This window comes from Sorex fumeus, unplaced genomic scaffold (genome assembly GCF_029834395.1).
Source record: "Sorex fumeus unplaced genomic scaffold, SorFum_2.1 ptg000072l, whole genome shotgun sequence".
Taxonomy (NCBI): Eukaryota; Metazoa; Chordata; class Mammalia; order Eulipotyphla; family Soricidae; genus Sorex; species Sorex fumeus.
This window is the reverse complement of record NW_026606129.1, coordinates 57,958,895-57,982,545: the sequence shown is the minus strand read 5'-3', so window position 1 is coordinate 57,982,545 and position 23,651 is coordinate 57,958,895. Positions and strand designations below refer to the sequence as shown.

General features: G+C 38.7%; 1 protein-coding gene across 1 annotated transcript in view; it reads left to right on the top strand.

Moving 5' to 3' along the window:
• The window catches only part of DNAH12 (dynein axonemal heavy chain 12), a 209,920-nt gene continuing 186,269 nt past the window's right edge, over window positions 1-23,651 (top strand). The window contains exons 1-10 of the mRNA XM_056129552.1: window positions 1-170; window positions 638-719; window positions 1,903-1,929; window positions 6,523-6,712; window positions 7,665-7,737; window positions 10,387-10,545; window positions 12,261-12,456; window positions 19,634-19,822; window positions 20,943-21,099; window positions 22,163-22,254. Coding sequence (XP_055985527.1) covers window positions 1-170; window positions 638-719; window positions 1,903-1,929; window positions 6,523-6,712; window positions 7,665-7,737; window positions 10,387-10,545; window positions 12,261-12,456; window positions 19,634-19,822; window positions 20,943-21,099; window positions 22,163-22,254 — 1,335 coding nt within the window. The remainder of the gene's footprint in view (window positions 171-637; window positions 720-1,902; window positions 1,930-6,522; window positions 6,713-7,664; window positions 7,738-10,386; window positions 10,546-12,260; window positions 12,457-19,633; window positions 19,823-20,942; window positions 21,100-22,162; window positions 22,255-23,651) is intronic.

Genomic DNA, 23,651 nt, shown 5'->3' with positions numbered 1-23,651 from the left:
ATGTCAGATCCAAACAAAACTGCCATTGAAGAAGAAAAGATGGCTCTGAACTTGAAGTTACCTCCCATTGTCCACCCTCCTGAAAACACAGGTGTTGACACACCAGCACAGAGTAAGCTGCTGAATTACAGAAAATCCAAGGAGCAAGTGAAGACAATTAATCGGCTAGTGTAAGTAGCAAATTAGTAAACAAGTCTTTTTTGAAATTCAAGTGAATTGATGTTCATATTCTCATAAAAAACTAACTTGGTAGGTTGTTCATAGGAGACCATGTTCAAATAAATTATAAAAAATGAAAAATAGTGATTGTAAATGTTATATAGTACTTTAATCAATGCTTACTTTAAGCATTATTTTAATCACTTTACCTTATTCACATCAACCCTATATGGTGGTGCTGTTGCTTAATTAATTAATTAACTAATTAATTTTGGAGTTTGGGCTGTACCTGGCTCTGTACTCAGGGATAATTCCTGATAGGGCTCAAGGGACCATATGGGTTCCCGTGATTGAACCTAGGTCAGGCACATGCAAGGTAAGTGCTGTGCTATTTCTCCAGCCCCACTGGTGGTAATATTTTGATATGTTGGAATATTTACTTCAAGAGCATCATATATTTTCTAACTATAAATTTCAGAATTGAAGGAGCCAAAGTAAATTTAGATAAGACACTCGATAGAAGAAAACCTTCAACACCAGAGCCAGAGTATCCTGCAACTGTAAGTTCATGTTCTCTCTAAAAAGTTTATTTTGGGGGTGTAGGGTATATGGCCCACAGTGCTTGGAAGTCTCTCCCAGCAGTGAATTGCTGACTGAGGTGAGGTGGAGTGGGAGTGGTCTTCCCACACATAAGACATATTCTCCAGCCTTTTGAGTCATTCTTTTGGCTCTAAAAATTTATTCTTAAGGATTAGGAATATGACTTAGTGGGCAGATTGCATGATTTACATGCATAAGGCCTTAGACTTCATCTTTGAAGCTGCCAAAGTGTGGCAGGGTAACATATTTATCCTTATACTATTTTAATTTTTAATTATTTTGAATAAGTTTCAAGATAGCAAATGTTTTCAAAAGAATGTTTTAAACTACTTAAAACTTTAAAAACTTTAAAAAATTATAGTTGCTGGAGCAGAAAAGTGAACGGACTATGCGTTAATCCACGCCATCATGTCTGCGGCCGGGGGGGGGGTGAGGGGGGGACGGGGAAAGGGTGTTGCTCCCTTCCGCCCTTCCCCCTCTGGAAAGAAAGATGGCGGCCACATGGGAGCCTTGTGGAGAGCAGGTATGAGCCGGGGGTGTGGGGGCAACTAAAACCTCATGGGAAGGGGGGCGTTCCAGTCCATCCTTCACGCCCTACCGAGGTCACCAGTTGCCCCCCACGAGTGGCTCTCCGGCACGGCCACGACTCCAGAGCACAGAAACCAATCTCTTAATTATCTGACTTTCAGTAGAAATACTTCCAGGGTTAATAAGTAAAATAGCAGAAATCCAAAACCGCGGCCGTGCAATGACATTTAATTCTTGAACCCAGCTGTAGAAAGGAAATCATTTCACAATGCTTTTTCAACATGTCTGATTTGGGGAGGGGGATAAACTCTAAATAATAATGGTGCATCTTTTATCAAAACAATGAATCAAGTCAAAGTAGATAGAGTCTTAACTAGAATTTCTGCCTCACAGGCATTGGGAGGGGTGGAGGGTAGGGTTTTATTGGGGTTCTTCGTGGTAAAAAATAAGTATTGGTAAAGGGAAATGTGTTTGATATTTGCATGACTCAGACCTAAACCTGAAAGCTTTGTAACTTCTCCCACAGTGATTCAATAAATAAATAAATTATAAAAAAAATTATAGTTGCTTAAAAAATTTTCATCTTGATTTAATTATGTCTGCTTGCTTTGACAGATGTCCAGTGAACTTAAAAAAAGAGGGGTGAGTTAAATTTTTCATATTTCTTTTTTGAAAATGCTCAAAGAAATTATTACAAAGTTCTTTTTTTTTCTTTTTGGGTCACAGGAAATGTATCTAATTTTTCATTAATGAAATAATGAATTTTCCTAACATTGATATAATAAGTACGTATTTATAATTTATTGTATGCTAGTCACAGGCTAGATGATAGCGATTTTATTTTTCTTTTTGGGTCACACCCTGCTATGCACAGGGGTTACTCCTGGCTCATTCCCTCAGGAATTACTCCTGGCAGTTCTGGGGGGAGGGGATGCTGGGGTCGAACCCAGGTCAGCCGCGTGCAAGGCAACCGCTACCCACTGTGCTGTCCATCCAGTCCCTAGATGCTAGAGATTCAAATGAAAGATTCTGGTGGCTTGAGAGAGAGTATAGTGGGTAAAGCACCTGCATTGCACATAATTGACCTGGGTTCAATCCCCACATGGTTCTGTGAGCACTGACAGAGTAAAACCTGAGCGCAGAGTCGGGAGTGAGCCCTGAGCATCACAAGGTATGGCCTATAAAACAAAAAACAACTTTCTTAATAGCAAGGATGCCAACATATGGAATTGATTACACAAAAGAGGAAATGGTATAGCATGTTCCTAGATGTGCACTGGTGCCCGCTCTCTCCTCTCTCCTCTATTTTCTCTCTCTTGCCCAGGGGATACTCATGAGGGACCGTATCGTGTGGCAGTTGTGGAACCTGGAATGACTGGGTTCAAGTAAAATACATTACCTGTGGTACTATCGCTCTCACCCCTCTCCATCTCATTTTTAAAGCAGTCTTTCTGCTGTGTCTGTCTCCTGATTACTAGCGATTGTTTCAGACTTGCCTCTTTACTGTGTGTGGGAACTGATGCAAGACTATCCTAAAACATTAGAATATTTTACTCGAGCTTGACTGTATTGGAAGACTAATTTGTGTATGAATTTAGTAATCTTGCATGTCCACACATGCAAAATTTTTGCCTTCTAAGTGTCTTACAGTCTTAAGAAGGGAACCAGGCAAGAAAATAGTAAATTACTTTGGAATTCACTGCTTTCGAAATTTGATCTCTAGATTCTCCACTACTTTATCATTAATGTCACCTGTGTCAATGATTGCTAAATTCAAAGTTTTTTTTCAGCACTCTCATACTAGACTTCTATAGCTGACTTTCTTTGGGAGGTCATTTTTGGGATGCTTAAATCTACTCCTGGCCTAATGCTAAGGGTTACTCTATGCTCAAGGCACCATGAGGTGAGAATCCTGGACTTCAGCTTGCAAAGCATGTGCTTCAGCCCTTGAAGCCATCTCCCTGGCTTAATAGACTTAATAGACTCTAAAATAGTTGGACCCTGGGGGCTTGAGAGACAGTGCAGTGGGTAAGGTGCTTGCATGTGGCTGATTTGGGTTCAGTTTATGGCCTTTCCCTATGGTCCCCTGAGTACTGCCAAGAGTGATTCCCTAGTGCACAGTTAGAAGTAACCTCTCAACATTTCCAGGTGTGGCCCCAAAAAACCAAAACCAAAATTAAAATAATAAAATAATTGTACACCTGGATCAGTGGGTCAGATGATTTCTGTTAAATAGATACACACGAGTACATCCAATTATCACCAAGGCTTAAAAATCAATTCAGTGAAAGGATAGTATTTCAACAAATGGAGTAATTAGAAATAAAACAAAATAAAACTAAAATAAATAACATTTTTTACCCAAACCTAAGTTCTAAACTTTATATAAAAATTAACCAAAATAGATTATAAAATTAAAAACATAAAACTATTAGAGATCTTTTGAAGGAACCATAGGAAAAACACAAAACTATAACATTTAAATATTTTGTTGTTGTTGTTGTTGTTTTGGGCCCCTGTAGTCTGTAGAGGCTATTCTTGTGTCTGGCAGTGTTTGGGGAGCATATGGTGCTAAAGATTTGAGTGGGGTCACCGGGACGTAAGGCAAGTGCCTTAACCCACTCCATCTCTTCAAACCCACGTATTTTTATTTTCAAGTAATTTCAGATTTACTAAAAATATTGTTTTAAAGTTCATAGACTTCCCCTAGTTTCATAATGTTGATATTCTTACCTGGAATAATTACTGTAATAGTTGCCAAATAGACATTTAAAAAAATTCCTTCCATTTTTCAGTTGAAAATTTTTAGTTTTTTTTTTTTAGTGTGTGTGTGTGTGTGTGTGTGTGTATGTGTGTGTATGTGTGCATGTGCACACACAAACAGGGGATATTTTTTTTTTGTTTTGTTTTGTGGCGATACTTGGCAGTGCTTGGAGGCTACTCTCAAATCTGTGTTCGAAAAGCTATGCAGTCAGTACCAATGCCAGGGATTAAAGTTGGGCCTCTTGCATATAAAGTATGTGATCATTTTATTGAATTATCTCTCAAAAATTGTTATTATTGTAATATTCCTATCCGAATCTACATGACAAGATTTAATTCTAATTTCGTTTCCATGATACTGGAGCAATAGCACAGTGGTAGGGCGTTTGCCTTGTGCACAGCCAGCCAGGCTGAGATAGGTTTGATTCCTCCGCCCCTTTCGAAGAGCCCGGCAAGCTACCGAGAATATCTTGCCCGCATGATAAAGCCTGGCAAGCTACCTGTGACGTATTCATGGGCCCGCTCGAGCAAATCGATGAACAACCGGAGGACAGTGTTTGTTTTTTGTTCGTTTTGTTTCCATGTTTGTAGCTCCCTTCTATGATGGTTCAGTGTGTTCTGGCCAGTACATTGGTGCTTGAGCCTGGTTGTTCTAAGGACCACTAAGATCACCCCAGCAGTGCTCAGGGTCTAGTAGGGCTATACACAGCAATCCTGGGGTTAGAGATTGCATGAGGTACTTGGGATAGAACTCGGAGTCTTTCACCTGCCAGGTAGTTTCTCCACTCCTTTATGCCATATTCTTATTCCCAGACCCTAAACTTTTAAACAGTCTCTAACTTTATTTGTATATATATTGCAGTTATCTTTAATTTTTATTAGAACTTTATAAAGTTATGATTTTATGCCATCCAAACATCTTAATTTTTACATAGTCAGAATTTATAAATTTTTTCAAGCAAAGTTTTTGGTAGGTGCTCATAAGAAGTGCTCATGGAGCTATGGGATTATTCCTAGCCATATGCTTGGACAATCAGGCCACATGCTTCAATGCTAGGCCTCAGTGATGTGGATTTGTTCAGATGCTGGGGGTCATGAGGGCTACCCTGGTGATGGTTTTGAGTATCCGGGCCACCTAGTTGCTCCTTGGCAATCTTGTATGTTAATTAAAAAATGTTTTTTTTTTTATCAAATAACTGTGAGATATAGTTACAAAGCATTCATGATTGAGTTTCAGTCATACAATTTTCGAACACCCATCCTTCTACCAGTGTAACTTTCCCACCACCAATCCCCAGTATCCCTCCTGTCACCCCACTCCACCCCACCTCCTGCCTCTATGGCAGGCAGTTTCCTTCTTACTCTCTCTCTACTTTGGGGAATTATGCTTGCAATACAGATACTGAGAGGCCATCATGTTTGGTCCTCTATTTACCTTCAGCACACATCTCTTATCCCAAGAGATCCCTCCAACCATCCCTCCAACCTCTCAGTCAGGAAGGGACCTGACTGAGAGGTCCCTTCCCTTTTCCAACTGCCTTCTTCCCCAGCACTTGAGGCAGACTTCCAATCATGAACCAATCCTCTTGGCCCTTGTTTCTACTATCCTTGGGTGTTAATCTCATACTATGTTATTTTATATTCCACAAATGCGTACAGTCATTCTATGTTTGTCCCTCTCTTTCTGACTCATTTCACTTAGCATGATACTCTCCATGTTCATTGCTTTTAAGCAAATTTCATGACTTCATTTTTTTCTTAACAGCTGCATAGTATTCCATTGTGTAGATGTACAAAAGTTAGTTTAACCAGTCATCTGTTCTTGGGCACTTGGGTTATTTCCAGATTCTGGCTATTGTAAATAGTGATGCAATAATGTATGTTAGTTTTTGCCCATGAACTTTAGGATAAACATGTTTTGTTTTATGAAAATATATAAGTTTTTATTGACATTACATCAGTTAATTTTGAGATAAATTGAAATTTTTTATGATGTTGAAATGTCTTTACCAAGATAGTATTTTTTCATTTTATTATGTCAGTTTTTGTTACACAAGTCACTATTATAAAAGAGTTTATGAAATTATTTTGCTACACTGATAAAAATAATCTCCAAGGGAGTAAGGGCTTTGTATCTTTTGTTAAGTACTTTTTCTCAGCACTCATAAATATGGATATTTGTTGAATTAATGAATGTTTGTTGAATAAAGGATAAATTAATGGCTTTTTTATTTTAGAAAGTAAAACATTATTAATAACACTAATTTGGGGAGAACTCATTGTAAAAAAGGAAAAAATATAAAATGGTTTTTTTATAGGTCGTATTTTAGGATAGCATGTTTTAATTCTGAAAACGCATTACTGGTTGGAATACTTTAATTATAAAAATCTTGTATTGAGAAGACAGGGATCAGGAGTTATATTGAAATAATATACTCATTAAAGTATTTAATTTTTTTATCATGTTCTCAGCTCAACTATCTTTATTTGAAGAGAAGTGTAGAAAGTACTCCCATAGTACCGATTCAGCCAGAATGGTTGAAACATATGCTGAATCTTGTACCTGAGTCTCTAAAGGAAGGGAAAGAAAGAGAAAAACTCATTGAAAGTCTAATAAATGAAGTATCAAACGACTTTGAAAATAGTATGAAGAGATATATGGGTAAGTAGCATTGAATTAAAATGAGCACAATGCCATTTGCTGGGCAATCTGCTTCTCTGATCCTCCCAATCAAAAGTAAAAAATGCACATAATGGATTATGGCAATCATACTATCTGTATTTTTTTTATATGCTTGTTTTGGTTCTGAAATCTGAAATGCCAGCCTTATATTACTTTTACTTAAGCTCCTAATTTTGAGCCTATAATCTAATAAAAATTCTTGTAATTTAAGAGCATATTTGTAATGTGTGTTGTGTGTGTGTGTGTGTGTGTGTGTGTGTGTGTTTTGTGGCCACACTTGCCTGTGTTCTGGGTTTCCTTCTGGGTTTGTGTTGAGATAGGTATCACTCCCAGAGATGTTTGGGTGACTATTTGCAGTGCTGGGGATGGAACCTGAATTGGCAGTCTGCAAAGCAAGCACCCTACTTGCTTTACTCTCTCTGGTCCAAGTTTGTAGATTTTATGTGCTTAACAGTTAGTACATTTTAAAATTTTACTTTGTCTTTACAGTTGTCATTCTACTATTTACAGAATTTTAAGAAAATTTTAATATGTTGGGAAAGATTTGATAAAGATTTTACTTAATTTTTGAAATTTTACTTAATTTTTTTTTTACTTTATAGGTTTTCGGGTTACTATGTTACTATTCTTATCATCAACTGTCAGTATCCCTCTGATTCTTCTGATTTTGATTCTTGGCTCCCCATATGGTCCCCCGAGCACTGCTCCTGGCTGAGCATAGAGCCAGAAATAAGCACTGATCACTGCTGGGTGTACCACCCAAACTAAACAAACAAACAAACAAACAAATTAGGAGTGTGATTTTGTTTCATATAATTAAAAAAAATTAATGCACAGTAAGGTATACCATCAAATATTAAAGTTAGAAATTCTGATATTAGTAGGTCTTATAAAGATTTTAAAGAGGTTTTAATATAGATATGTATCTTAGTACAGAGTGTGCTTGTGAGACCGAAAGTTAAATGGCTTGAAGATGAAGGAGGTCCTTTACCTGAATCCCCACTGTGAGTAAATTATTTTTTAAAATAGCATTATATCTAGGTGCTTATGACAGGCTTAAAAATAAACTAATCTTACATTCAAATAAAAATATCGAAGCATAGAGTTATTTTGAACATAGCTATAAAAAATAGTACCACTGTCATTTTCTCTGCAGCTTACCCTCTACCCCCATTTTTTAAATTAAGATTTATACCTCAACTTGGCCTTAATTGACCTTTTGTATATGCCAGACAGGTATTTCCATTTCCAAACATAAGGAATCCTACATTTGTTTATTTCTAGCCATATTAATTGGAGAAGAACACTTGGGAAGTTATTAGGGTATTCATGCCTGTTCTCTAAGTCTCCCTCAATCACAAATTATCTTCATTATCTCTCTGAAGAGAATGCAGTTTCAAGATCTTGGTTGTGTTTATAATATATATGTGTACATATATATATGTCAAGAGCCCCATTGCCCATCATATTTTATCTTTTCAATACCAAGTATTCTCACTTAAAAAATTTAGGTCATACACTCAAGAAAGAAATTTAAGACCTTAAGAAATGGAAAAGCATTCCATGCTCATGGATTGGAAGAATCAACATTGTTAAAATGATCATCTTACCTAAACTACTATATAGATGCAATGCAATCCCCATCTAAACTGACAATGTTCTTCAAGGACTTAGAACAGTCAAATATAAAGTTTGTGTTGAACCATAAAAGATCCCACATAGCCAAAACTGTACTGGAAAAACAAGAAACTGGGAACCGTCTCACTACCTAACTTGAATCCACACTATGAGGTCATTGTGATCAAAGCAGCATGGTATTTGAATAAAGACTTTCTGACCAATGGGTCAGAATTTAATATCCAAAGATAAATCCCTAATTTAGCTAATTTTTGATAAAAGAGCTGAGAGCGTGAAACTGAATAAAAACAACCTTTTCAACAAATGGTGCTGGAGAATTGGATAACCACAAGCAAGAAATTGAAGCTGGATCCATTTCTTACACCTTACACAAAAGTCAACTCAAAGTGGAGTAAAGACCTGTGAGATCAAACCTGAATCTATAAAGTATATTGAGGTAGAATTCTCCACGATCTAGAAATCAAAGGAGTCTTCAATGGTAAAATGCCATTGACAAAGGCTACAGAATCAAAACTAAAATGGGGCTACATTAAACTTAAAAATTTCTGTATGGCAAAAGAAACATGAACTAAAACTAAATGACAGCTGAGTGGGAGAAAATAGTTACATTCAACACACCAGATACAGGGTTGAGATCTAGGATCTACAAAGTACTCACAAAGATCAATAACAATAACAAAAAACTCTAAAAGCCCTATCAAAAAATGGGCAGAGGAAATGGAATGAGCAGGCACTTCTCTGAGGAAGACTAATGTACGGCCAACAGGCACATGAAAAAATGCTCATCATCACTCATTATTAAGGATATCAAAATCAAGACAACAATGAAATGTCAGCTTACACTAGTGATGATGGCACATACCAAAAGTATTGGGAGCAATCTCTGTTGGTGGGGATGTAGTGTAAATGGAACTCTCATTCACTGCTGGTGAGAATGTTGCCTGGTCCAACCCCTATGGAAAAAAGTATGGAGTATACAGCTGGAGCGATAGCACAGCGGGTAGGGCATTCGCCTTACAAGCGGCCAGCATGGCCGACCCGAGTTCAATTCCTCCGCCCCTCTCGGAGAGCCCGGCAAGCTACCGAGAGTATTCGATATGCCACACACAGTAACAACAAAGTCTCCAATGGAGACGTTACTGGGCCCGCTCGAGCAAATCGACGATCAACGGGAGGGCCTTTTTTTTTTATACTCAGTAAACTCAGAACTGAGCTCCTATATGATACAGTAATTCCACTTTTGGTTATCTATCCCCAGGACAGAAAAACATTCACTCAAAGATTGTATCACTCAGTACAATTGCTAAGAGTTGGAATCAACCTAGATGTCTAACAACAGATAAGTGGATCATGAAGATGTGGTATATATACACAATGGAATACTAGACAGCTTCTAGAAATGATGAAGTCATGCAATTTGTGGCAACATAGGTGGGGCTGGAAGACATCATGTTGAATGAAGTAAGCCAGAAGAAGAAGGATAAAACCAGGATAATATCACTTATATGTGGTATTTAGAATAACTGGATGAGGGAACTCAGTTTTCTAAAGGAGGGATGCCCTGATCAACCTTGGCCCCAGAGAATATGAGGGAGAAGAAAAGAAAGAGTGGAGGGGAGAAGGAGAAAAGACAGAGGAGAAGCAAGTGCCAGGATAGGGGAGCCAGGTATAAAGGTGATATTAAGAAATGATAGCGCCAAATATCCAAACCGCAGAGTCAACAACATGAAAATCAAGAGACCCAAACTAACACCCAAACTTAGAAAGGCAGACTTGGGGTGGGAGGAGGAGCAGGATATGTGTGAGAACCTGGGAACCTTGATGGAGTGAAGTTGACACTGGTAGTGGGATTAATGCTGCAATACTGTATGTCTAAAACTCAACGACAAATGACTTTGTAACTCATAGTACTTTAGTAAAAAAATGTGGAAAAAATTCCAGGTCATTAGCATTATTTCCTAAAGTTTAAGGTGTATTGTTTGGATACTATCTGATGTGGTATTTTATTTTCCCAGAGGCCTAGATTATTCTAATCCTTGGCGTTCGACCTATCTGCAGTTAAGAAATCAAATATCAGCTAATTTGCATATTGTTCATCCAGTTATGAAAATATTATTGGAACTTGGTTATTCAACATTCTCCAATCTAGTTTTGATGGACTTAAAAGGAATTAGGTAAAATTCCATATTTATTGATTAACATTTAAAATTTAAATGTTTTTAGGGCCTGAAAATTTGTACAGTGGGTAGGGTGCTTGCTTTGCATGTAGCAACCCAGGTTTGATTCCCTGGCATCCTATATGGTCCCCTGTGAACTGCCAAGAGTAATTCTGAGTAACTCTTGAGCATTGCCAGGTGTGGCCACCAAATAAGACAAAATAAGAATCAAATTATCATAACTTTTTTATGACATCTTATCATAACTTTTTTATGACATCTTATTATCTCATTCCTACTTTGGACAAACTTGCAGGCTATCGAATGTAGCCTGCCCACGGGGCAGAGTCTGGCAAACTCCCCGTGGTGTACCAAATATGCCAAATACCAGTAACAATGATGGGTCTCATTCTCCTAAAGAGCCGTGAATATAATTTCAGGGCAAGGATGAAAGAGACGTTACTGGGGCCTGCTCAAGGCAATCAACGAATAACAGGATGATGAGATGAAATGAAAATGAAGAATCAAATGCTTTTGGCAAGTATGTTTATTATGTATTATTTTTTGGTTGTGGATCACACCTGGTGGTGCTTAGGGGTCACCCCTGGCTTGGTGTTTGGGAGATGCTACTAGAGGTGCAAAGGGGGCCACATAGTGCCAGAATCTGACTGGGGGGAACCAGCATGCAAGCGTGTACTCCAGTCCTTTGATCTATCTATCTCCTGGGCCCATAGTATCTTTTTATTTATGACTATAATTTTTATTATTATTTTTAAATTAAGTATTTATTTATTTTAGGGTACCTCGAAAGTAGTGTGCAAGGGATCCGCAAGCCACTTCCAGCAATACTTAGCCAAGAACTGGATGGTTCAATGCTGGGGCTCCAGGATATGTCATTCTCAGCTCTGGACTGGGGCCTCCAGGGCCTTACCTGGATGTGCTTGTTTGGGTCATGTGGTGTTAGTGTTCAAACTTACATTCCAGTGCATGCAGAGTATTTGCCCATGACACCTAATCTATGCACTTACTACCTTAATTTTTAATTAAAGAATTTTGAGACACATTAGCTTAAAGGACTATATATGTTTTAGGATTACTGTTTCATGCCTGTGTGAAGTACGGTCCCCACAACCACCACCTAAGTACCAGTATTCCTCCACCACTGTCCATGGAACACTTCTCCTTAGGTCTCTCCCCTACCTAACTCCCTTCATATCCAGAGCTCTGCAGGCTGAACCACACTTGGCAAAGTTAAAAGAGTCATGTGTTTGAATCCTAACACTCACACGTGTAAGTCATGTGTTCTACCACTTCAGTAATATTCTTGGACCCTGTTTTGTATAATTTTTTTGGGGGGAGGTCACAACCAGCAATGCTCAGGGATTACTTCTGGCTCTGCACTCAGGAATTACTCCTGGCGGTGCTCAGGGGACCATATTGGGATGCTGGGAATTGAATCTGGTCGACCACATGCAAGGCAAACGCCCTACCTGCTGTAATTTCACTCCAGCCCCTGTTTTAATTTTTTTGTTTCTGTTTTTTGGCCACACCCAGGTATGATCAGGACTTACTCTTGGCTCTGTGCTCAGGGATCGCTCCTGGTGGGTTTCAGGGACCATCTGGGATACCATGGATTAAACCTGTGTTGGCCATGTGCAAGACAAGCACCCTACCTACTGTACTATTGCTCTGGTTTCATTATTTGCTTTAAATCATTTAAAATTTTCTTACAGAGCTAAGGGCCCAATTGACTGTGAATCACTGAAAAATGATCTATCAATACAAATAAAAAAGTCTGAAGAAAAGCTTTTGAACACATGGTATCCAAAGGTTATAAATCTTTTTACCAAGAAGGACTTAATAGAAGGCATTAAACCAGAAAAATTGGACTCATTTTATAACTGTGTTTCCACACTTCTATCAAATCAGGTAAATTCTTCTTTATATATTTTAAATGATAATTTTATTGAAATAAGCTTAGTATTTTAAATAGAATTATATTAGATAGTGCTAATTATTTTTAAATAAATTAAGAAAAGATTTCGTATGTTTTATTTAAAAATTATTTAAGAAGTTTCATGTTTTGGGATAATATTAGATAACATTATGAAAGTTTTAGGTGTTAAACAAGTAATTCAGCATCTTTATACATACAGTGTGCTCATCACCAAAACACTATTTTCTGTTGTCACTATGCATTTGAACTCACTTTACCCATTTCACTCTTCCCATCCTAATTTCCCTGTTAATTATCAATATGTTCTTTATATATCTGCATTTATTTTGGTTTTTATTTATTAGTTAAGACTTAAAGTAATATTCCATTGTATAGCACTGTCCTCCCATTGTTCATCTATTTGCTTGAGTGGGCACCAGTAACATCTCACAACAAATTGTGAAACTTGTTGTTACTGTTTTTGGCGTATCAAATACATCACGGGGAGCTTGCCAGGTTTTGCTGCGTGGACGAGATATTCTCGGTAGCCTGCCGTGCTCTCCTAGAGGGGTGGAGGAATCAAACCCAGGTCAGCTGCGTGCAAGGCAAATGTCCTACCCACTGTGCTATCACTCCAGCCCAATATTACACATATAGGTGAAATTTGACATTCATCTTTCTCCAAGTAACTTAGTATAATATTCTAAATGTTCTGACAGTATTTTATTTGTTATGTCTTGAGTAATATTCCATTGTGTACTTAATGTTTCCTTATATTTTATTTCTTTATCTTAGCTATTGTAAATAATGTTGCAAAGACATTAGCAGGATATATATATATGTATATATATATATATATTGAATTTGTGTTTTTGCACTCTTTGGATAGAAGTACATGGTATTTATATCCTTTAATTCTATACAATTTTGCATAATGATCAGTTTACATTGTGAAAAATAGTGTACTTGGATACCCTTTTCTCCACAACCTCTCCAACATTTGTTATTTCTTTGATAAAAAAATAGTCCAGTAGGTGTGAGATATTTTACTGTGATTTTGATGTGCATTTCACTAATAAGACTCAGAGACTATAAAATCCAAGACTCAGAGACTATAAAATCCAGGGACTATATGTGGTACCAATGGTCAAACTAGTTTCAGCACATTCAAGGCAAGCAGTTTAACGCCTGTCCTAGCCCTCTGATCACACCATATGATCTATCCTTGAAAATGTTTCATGTGAAATTGAGAAGAATATGTATTCCACATCTGTGGAATGAAATATGTATTAACTTGTTACTATAAATTTCTCTCTTTAGATATGTTAATTTGCTTTATTTTTGTGTCTGTGTTATTTGCTTCCATGTTAATAAATGTTATATTTTCTAGGTGGATTGTCACTTTATCATTATATAATGTCCATCTTTGTCAAACTGTTCCTTTTTTTGATTTGAAGTATGTTTTGTCTAAGTATGGTAACACCTGTCTTCTTTTGGCTACCATTTTCTTGGAGCAAATTGCAAGTAGTGCTCAAGGGATCTGTAGTAATTAATTACCCCCTCCCCAGACTTTATCCCTTTACTTTGATCCTTTATCTTAGGGGGTTGAAGTGAGTCTCCTGATGGTAGTAAACTGTTAGATTCTATAATTTGATACTTGTTTTTTTAAAAGCAAAGCAAAGGCCCTCCCGTTGATCGTCGATTTGCTCGAGCAGGCCCAGTAACGTCTCCATTGGAGACTTTGTTGTTACTGTGTCTGGCATATCGAATACTCTCGGTAGCTTGCCGGGCTCTCCGAGAGGGGTGGAGGAATCGAACTCGGGTTGGCCATGTTGGCCGCTTGTAAGGTGAACGCCCTACCTGCTGTGCTATCGCTCCAGCCCACAAAGGCCCTCCCATTGATCGTCGATTTGCTCAAGCGGGCCCAGTAACGTCTCCATTTAAGACTTTTGTTGTTACAGTGTTTGGCATATCGAATACTCTCGGTATCTTGCCGGGCTCTCCGAGAGGGGCGGAGGAATCGAACTCGGGTCGGCCATGTTGGCCGCGTGTAAGGCGAACACCCTACCACTGTGCTATCGCTCCAGCCCTCCCCTCCTCGCCCCTCCTGTCCCCTACCCCTTCCTAATTCTCTCCCCTCCCCTTCCCTGCCTTCCTGCCTTCCTGTAGTTTTTAATGATGCTTTTTAAAAATTATTTCAGCCACTTTGTGTTTTTGATTGAAGAGTAAAATTCATTTACATTTTGCAAGGTTATTGATATAAAAGGACTTACTATTACCATTTTATATTTTGTGCTTTTTTGTTGTTCTACAGCTGTTTCTTTTTTGTATGTGTTTTTCTGTTTGCCTGTTTAGCTTGGTGGTTTTCTATTGTTTTCTCAATTCTGTTCCTTTGTTGTTGGTGTGGTTGTTGAAATGTTGTATTATATCTGGCAGAGCTTGGGATCTTCAATCATACATGCCCCTCTCAGAGACTTCATACAGTGCCACTCTGAGATAACAACAAGTCAGCAATGCAGGGGATTAAACACATGCAGAATGTATTTTACTAAATTTCTTCTTTTTTTATGTTTTGGTATTTGTCTTCTAGATTTTTTTTTGGTTACCATGAGATTTATATTTAAAAAAATCTCATACAGGGTGAAGAGATAGTTACAGAGGTTACTGCATTTGCCTAGTATGAGGCTACCCATGAAAATGGTTGGAATCCCAGCATCCCATATGGTCACCTGAGCACTGTGCTAGGGATCACTTGTGACACAGAGCAAGGAATAGCCCCTAATACCTGAGCACTGTTTGGTGTGGCCTCAAAACCAAACCAAACCAAACCAAACCAAGACAAAAATATGTCTCAGAGGTGTGTTTAGTCATTAAAGTGATCTATTACATCCTAGACTCGTATATTCTCCAGATTAAGGAAGTCTTGGCTATTATTTCTTTTCTTTCTTTTCTTTTGTGGGGAAACCCGACAATGCTCAAGGGTTACTCCTGGCTTTTTTTTCTTTTTGGGTCACACTGGCGATACACAGGGGTTACTCCTGGCTCTGTACTCAGGAATTACTCCTCACAGTGCTCAGGGGACCATATGGGATGCTGGGAATCAAACTCTGATCAGCTGTAAGCAAGGCAAATGAGCTACTATTATGCTGCCACTTTGGCCCCTATTTAATTAAGTAAACTCTCCCCTCCTTTTGCCCTCCTCTCTTTGGCTTAACCATTAATCTCATGATATTTTTTTTCCTAATGTAGTTGGATATTTCTTGAAATTTTTTTTTTGTAAAAGTGATATACTTGGCAGTGTATTTTCAGTATATTTAAGGAATACCTCTTGTCTGGTGCTCAGTAGTACCATGGGCAGACCTGGAGACTCCTGCATAAAAAGCATGGGCTCCAGTCCTTTGAGCAATTTTCTTGACTCAAGAATTATTCATTTTTTTTTTAAAAAAAAGCTATGTACTCTCCTCTTTTCTACCTGAATCATTTCTAGGTTTTGAAAATTTTTAATCTCACAAATTCTTTCATATAGTTTGTTTTAGTTCCAGAAATTTTCAATGCATTCTTCATTTGATTTATTGAATTATTTAGATCCATAATTTCTTTTTTTTCTTTTTGGGTCACACTCGGCATTGCACAGGGGTTACTCCTGGCTTTGCACTCAGAAATTACACCTGGCGGTGCTCAGAGAACCATATGGGATGCTGGGAACTGAACCCAGGTCGGCCACATGCAAGGCAAATGTCTTACCCCCTGGACTATTGCTCCAGCCCCTCCATAATTTTTTTTTATTTTTCCAGAGTTTCAATCTCTTTGACAAATAGTTCTTCAGTTTGTTACTTTTATTCCTGAGCTCATTGAGTTGCTGACTTTTCTTATATGTAGTTTTATTGAGTTCATGACAATTATTTTAAATTTCTTGTCAGTTGGTCACATTATCTGTGATTTTGTTTGGTTTCTGGAGAATTGTCATTTTATATTAAAAAAATTTTTTTTTGGTCACACCTGATTGTGCTCAGAGATCTTACCTTTGGCTCTGTGCTAAGGCATCACTCCTGGCAATGTTTAGGGTAACATATGTGTGCCAGGAATTAAATCCAGGTCAGCTGCATGTGTACCAAGTGCCTTCCCTGCTATCCCTTCCGCTCCTTCACATGGGTCTTTCACATGCCAGGTAATTGTTCCCTTCCTTCTTCCCTCCCCTCCCCTCCCCTCCCCTCCCCTGCTGTCCCCTACCCCTTCCTAATTCCTTCCCCTCCCCTTCCCTGCCTTCCTGCCTTCCTGTAGTTTTTAATGATGCTTGAAGAGTTGTTCTTTTGTCAGTACTTCAAATAGTGAGCATTTCTCTTATCATTCTTATCATTGAAAACACTTCATTATTCACTAGGTTGATACAAGACACTTATTTTCCAGAAGGTGGCGCTATATCAAAACTATGTGTTTTCTCAGCGCTCTTGGGTTTCTTTCTTTCTTTCTTTCTTTCTTTCTTTCTTTCTTTCTTTCTTTCTTTCTTTCTTCCTTCCTTCCTTCCTTCCTTCCTTCCTCCCTCCCTCCCTCCCTCCCTCCCTTTCTCCCTTCCTTCCTTTCCCTCCCTCCCTCCCTCCCTCCCTCCCTCCCTTCCTTTCCCTCCCTCCCTCCCTCCCTTCCTTCCTTCCTTCCTTCCTTCCTTCCTTCCTTCCTTCCTTCCTTCCTTCCTTCCTTCCTTCTTCCCTCCCTCCCTCCCTCCCTCCCTCCCTTTCTTCCTCCCTCCCTTTCTTCCTTCCTTCCTAACTCCCTTTCTCTCTCCCTCCCTCCCTCCCCTCCCTCCCTCCCTTCCTTTCTCCCTTCCTTCCTTTCCCTCCCTCCCTCCCTCCCTCCCTCCCTCCCTCCCTCCCTCCCTTCCTTCCTTCCTTCCTTCCTTCCTTCCTTCCTTCCTTCCTTCCTTTTCTTTCTTCACTGTGACATACGCCTCAGATACATGATTCGTGAGATACGCCTCAGAGACCTGGGCTCTACAAAAACAGGATGAGAACGCTATTCGGGTCTCCCAAAGAGGAATCGAAAGAGCTATGCTTGGAGTATCACGTTTCACTCAAAAGAGAGAAAGAATCCGGAGTTCCGACAATCGACAATCCAGGATCCATCGACAATCAAGAATCAGAGACGCTATCTCGTTTACCAAGAAAGAAAGAAAGAAAGAAATTGTCCTCCCGTTGTTCATCGATTTGCTCAAGCGGGCCCAGTAACGTCTCCATTGGAGACTTTGTTGTTACTGTGTCTGGCATATCGAATACATCACGGGTGGCTTGCCAGGCTCTGCTGTGCGGGCGAGATACTCTCGGTAGCTTGCCGGGCTCTCCGAGAGGGGCGGAGGAATCGAACTCGGGTCGGCCATGTTGGCTGCGTGCAAGGCAAACGCCCTACCGCTGTGCTATCAGACATTGAAAATCAGATGGGCTGGACACGTGATGAGATTTGGAGCCGACCACTGGACTAGAGTTGTTACCGACTGCATTCCATGGGACATCAAAAGTTCGTGTCGCCGCCCACCTACAAGATGGTCAGACTTCTTCGTCAAGACCCTGAACAATCGGTTTGAGCCTCTTTGTGTTCCTAGACCGAACAGACGCCCTTGGGCTACACTAGCACGTGACAGGGATGAGACATTACTGGCCCGGGCTCTTGTAAAGGAAAGTCAAGTGATCATGTGATCAAGTGAGATACAAAGTTACAAAGCTGTAAAGCTGTTATGGTCCACTTTCAGCCATACAGTGTTCCAACACACCCATCCCACCAACAATGTTCCCAGTTTCCCTCCCTCCATCTTCCCCCAGCCTATCTCCCTATCTCTGTTTCTGTATGTTTCTGTGGCCAGCTTTCCCTCTCTCTCTCTCTCTCTCTCTCTCTCTCTCTCTCTCTCTCTCTCTCTCTCTCCTGCCCCCCCCACCCCAGGTTAGAGCACTAAGGTTTGCAATACAGGTATGATAGAGGTTATCATGTTTGTTCCTTTACCTGTTTTTGACATGCAGTTCTTATCCAGAGTGATCATTTCCAACAAGGTTTGTCATGATGGTCCTTTCTCTATCCCAACTGCCTTCTCCGCTAGCGCTTGAGACAGGCTTCCTTCCAATTGTGGACCAAATCCTCCTGTTCCTTTTTTCTACTCTCTTTGAGTATAAGTCTCTTATTGTGTGTGTTTTTAAAATATCCCACAAATGAGTCCAATCATTCTATGTCTATGCCTCTCTTTCTAACTCATTTCACTCAATTACTCTCCATGTACATCCATTTATAAGTGAATTTCATAACTTCATTTTCCCTAACAGCTGTGCAGTATTCAATGTGTAGATGTACCATAGTTTTTAGAATCAGTCATCTCTTCTCAGGCACTTGGGATGTTTCCAGATTCTGGCTATTGTGAATAGTGCTGTGATGAACATAGTAGTGCAGGTAGCATTTCTGCTGTGTGTTTTTGAGCCCCTGAGTATATTCCCAGAAGTGGTATTGCTGGGTTTTATGGAAGCTCAATTTCTAGTTTTTTGAGGAATGTCCTTATTGTTTTCCAAAAAGGCTGACCCAGTCAAGATTCCCATCAACAATGCAAAGAGTCTCTTCCAGCATCCACGTCAGCATTAGGTTGCTCTTATTCTTTTTGATGTGTGCCAGTATCTGTGGTGTGAGGTGATATCTCATTGTTGCTTTGATTTGCACCTGATGATTAGTGATGTAGAGCATTTTTTTTTCATGTGTCTTTTGGTGAGGAAGTTTCTGTTCGTTTCTTCTCTGCATTTTTTGATGGGGTTGAATATTTTTCCCTTGAAAAATCCTACCAGTCAGTGTCTTATATATATCTTGGATATTAACCCTTTATACCACCTTCACTCTCAGGTGTCTGGTCTTTCCTCCCTCAGTCCTCACCATGTTCATTGGTCTTCTGGAATATTTTTAGTGCCAGGGGCAGAATACTCAAGAAAACACAGAAGATTCTGAGTTGCCATTTTAAGGTTTTAAATAGCCTATAAAATTATAATTTGTATATATTTTATTGTTTTAGATGATATTCATTAAGATGTATTTAATGAATATAGTTTTCAGTTCTGAATGGATTAATAAAATAAACATAGCCAATACACAGATTTCTAGGTAAAGGTTGAGTTTATACTTTCTAAAGTAATAGTAATTTTTAATGTCATACAGCTAAGGGATCTTTTAAAACAAACTATAAAAGGATTTGTAAAACTTTTTGATCAAGAAGATGAAAGAAGGCTGCCATTATTTAAGATGGAATTGACACTTGATGATGACAGAATGGAATTTTATCCTACTTTTCAAGATTTGGAAGATGTTATTTTGGGGATAGTAGAAAGAATAGGGGAAGCACTGCAGGTATTACTTTATCCTTATTCTTCAGCTTTTTAAAATATGGTTTTCTTTCAGAACTTAAAATTTTACATATGTGCACAAAAAAGTTATAACTTTTTGCTTCATTTTCCAACCTCTAATTTTATTTTAGGTTAGAAAGTACTTTCTTTCTATTTGAAATGTCTGAATAGAGATGATGTTTTTCTCATCTAACATTTGTTATGCTTGTGAATTGGTATTTAATTTACCCCTTACTAAATTATGATTTTCTTAAGAATGCATGTAGGGGTGCTGGAACAATAGCACAGCGGGTAGGGCGTTTGCCTTGCATGCAGCCGACACAGGTTTGATTCCCAGAATCCCATATGGTCCCCTGAGCACCGCCAGGGGTAATTCCTGAGTGCAGAGCCAGGAGTAACCCCTGTGCATCGCCAGGTGTGACCCATAAAAGCACACACACACACACACACACACACACACACACACAAAGAATGCATGTAGGGCTGGAGCAATAGCACAGCGGGTAGGGTATTTGCCTTGCATGCAGCTCACCCGGGTTGATTCCCAGCATCCCATATGGTTCCTTGAGCACCTCCAGGGGTAATTCCTGAGTGCAGAGAGCCAGGAGTAACCCCTGTGTATCACTGGGTGTGACCCAAAAAGCAAAAAAAAAGCATGTAATATTTGTTCTCCCTGGATTTTTAGTATAATTAAATTTTTCTTTCTTCTTTTTTTTTTTTGGCTTTTTGGGTCACACCCAGCAATGCACAGGGGTTACTCCTGGCTTTGCAGTCAGGAATCACTCCTGGTGGTGCTTGGGGGACCATATGGGATGCTGAGAATCAAACCCGGGTCGGCTGCGTGCAAGGCAAATGCCCTATCTGCTGTACTATTGCTCCAGTCCCAGTATAATTACATTTACACTCTAGTTGCTGTTAGTATTTATTGACTGACTGAAAACTAACCCAAATGAAGTTGTATATTAGGGTAAAAATATAATTTTAAATAATTATTTTGTATCAAGTACTCTTTTGAGCCAAGTATTCTTTGATCATTGAGCTATGCAAAGAATTAAAAATATATGATATATATTGAGGTTAATTGCATAGACGTGACTTTAATACATTATGTTTATTTATATTAGAATGTCCAGACAGTACCCTCTTGGCTATCAGGAACTTCAACACCTGTAAATCTTGATACAGAACTTCCAGAACATGTGATACAGTGGGCTGTTACTCAGCTAAAGGAGGATATATCTCGTAACTTAGAAGGTGTAAGAAGGCATTATGAGACATATGGTACATACACTACTCTCTCTCTATATATAGATATATAAAATTTATAGCCTTTATTATAAAAGAATGCCATTTAATTTTTATTAGAATTTGATCCTCTATTTTGTTGTCTGAGGCTATATGATAGATCAGGGAGATCTAGAAATAAACATAGCCATGGCTTTTGACAGAGTAAAGAATCATAACAAGAAATTTAAATTCTGTGAGGCTGGAGTGATAGCACAGCGGGTAGGGCGTTTGCCTTGCACGTGGCCGACCCGGGTTCGATTCCCAGCATCCCATATGGTCCCCTGAGCACTACCAGGAGTAATTCCTGAGTGCAGAGCCAGGAATAACCCCTGTGCATTGCTGGGTGTGACCCAAAAAGCAAAAAAAAAAATATTAAATTCTCTTGTTTAGTCCAAAGTGTGAATGTTAACTGGAACAGAGTGATAAATTCATAAGGTAAAAGGAACAGATGTTGGAATAAAGCAAAGCCAAGCTGATAATGAAAGGAAGGTAATTTTTGAGAATAGTTTCTCATAATATAAATATAGTTTTGCATAGTGTAAATTTAATTTTATATTATTCTTAAATATGTGTGGGTTCAGAATGTATAAATGTTGTTTGATGTATATTAAATAAAAAATTCTATTAATTGAGTTATCAGAACATCCAGGTGATTTTTGTCTGTTATTTGTTTTGGGGGCCACACCTGGCGGTGCTCAGGACTTGCTCCTGGCTCCATGCTCAGGAATCACTTCTTGCAGGGGTTGGAGGGTCATATGGGATGCTGGGGATTGAACCCAGGTTGGCCATGTGCAAGCAAAATGTCCTACCCGCTGTGCTTTGCTCTGGTCCTAGAACATCTAAGCTATTTAAAACTTACTATATGCCCTATATTTATATTCATATACATGTTTAACTAGTTTTGCTTGTTAAGAGTGTTTTATCAATTCCTATTAACATTTTAATACTCTATTAATAATACTTAATGGAATAAGCTATTCTATTATAGCACTACATGAAAGAGTACTTTATCTTTTGGAGAAGGTATTAAAATTTAAGCTATTTTATTAATTTTTAGTTGAAAAGTATAATTGGCTCCTCGATGGTACTGCAGTTGAGATGATAGAGACTTTTCAGGCACAAAATCATACCTTTGATGAGTACACAGAGGTAAGTGGAAATTCTGTTTTCATTAAAGCTCTTTGAATTTCTAGAATTAGTATCTATTTATTCTGAAAAATAAATGCTTCACTTTAAACTAACAATTCTTTTTTTTTTACTTTTATTTATTTATTTTTTATAGTTGTAGACTTACAAATTTTTATGCTTGGGTTTCAATTATACAATGATCAAATACCCATCCCTCCACCAGTGCCCATTTCCCACCACCACGGATCCCAGTATCCCTCCCACCCCCCATCCCCCCATGCCACCCTGCCTCTGTGGCAGGGCATTCCCTTTTGTTCTCTCTCTCTTATTGGGTAACAATTCTTTTTTTAAATGTAGGACATCATTTTCGTAAACTTACATGCTCACCTCAGAATTTCTTTAGTCATTCATTTAATCACTGATTTGACCAATATTATTTAATCACATTCAGACACTTAGCAAAATTTTGGTGAAAATTTGAAAAAAAATATCCTTAAGAGCTTATATTTGGTATGAAAACCAGACAACTTCAACAACTCCAACTGCAATAGTGAGATGAGTTTCGGGATAGAGAGATGTACAAGGTGTTGTGGAAATTCAGAGGAGAAAATGTTTTGTTTTGTTTTTTTCTTTTTTTTTCCCTTTTTTGGGTCACACCCGGTGATGCACAGGGGTTCCTCCTGGCTCTGCACTCAGGAATTACTCCTGGCAGTGCTCAGGGGACCATATGGGATGCTGGGAATCGAACCCTAGTTTGCCACATGCCAGGCAAATGCCCTATCCACTGTACTATCACTCCAGCCCTGAGGAAATGTTTTTTGCTTTGGAAAATTGGTGGTTAGGGACTGGATAGATAGTATAGCGTGTGGGACATTTGTGTTACACATGGCTGACTTAAGTTTGATCCCTTACATCCCATATGATCCCCTGAGTTTTTCCAGGTGTGATCCCCGAACACAGAGCTAGAAGTAAGCCCTGCAGAGCTGAATGTAGCCCCCCCAAAAAAAAGAAAGAAAGAAAGAAAGAAAATTGTTGAAAGTTTCTACAAGAGAAAAGTGAGCTTGTCTTTGAAGTAGATATTTAGAACTGAAGAAAATAGGAAATATCAGTGATATTTATATGCTTTCAGGTAAAGGAAAATAAAGCAAAGTAAGTGAAGAACAATTCGTATAGAAAAAAAATACATGAAAGACTTAGAACATCAAGTTGGAGATGAAAAGTAAAGCCATAGGGGGACAAAATAAGACCTTATTTTGAAGGGATATTGCCATGAAAATTATAAACTTGGATCTGAGTTTTAGAAAGATAATCCTGGAAGCTCTGAAGAAAAGCAATGGAATGAAATAAGATTTATACTTGTGTATGGTGTGTGTGTGTGTGTGTGTGTGTGTGAGAGAGAGAGAGAGAGAGAGAGAGAG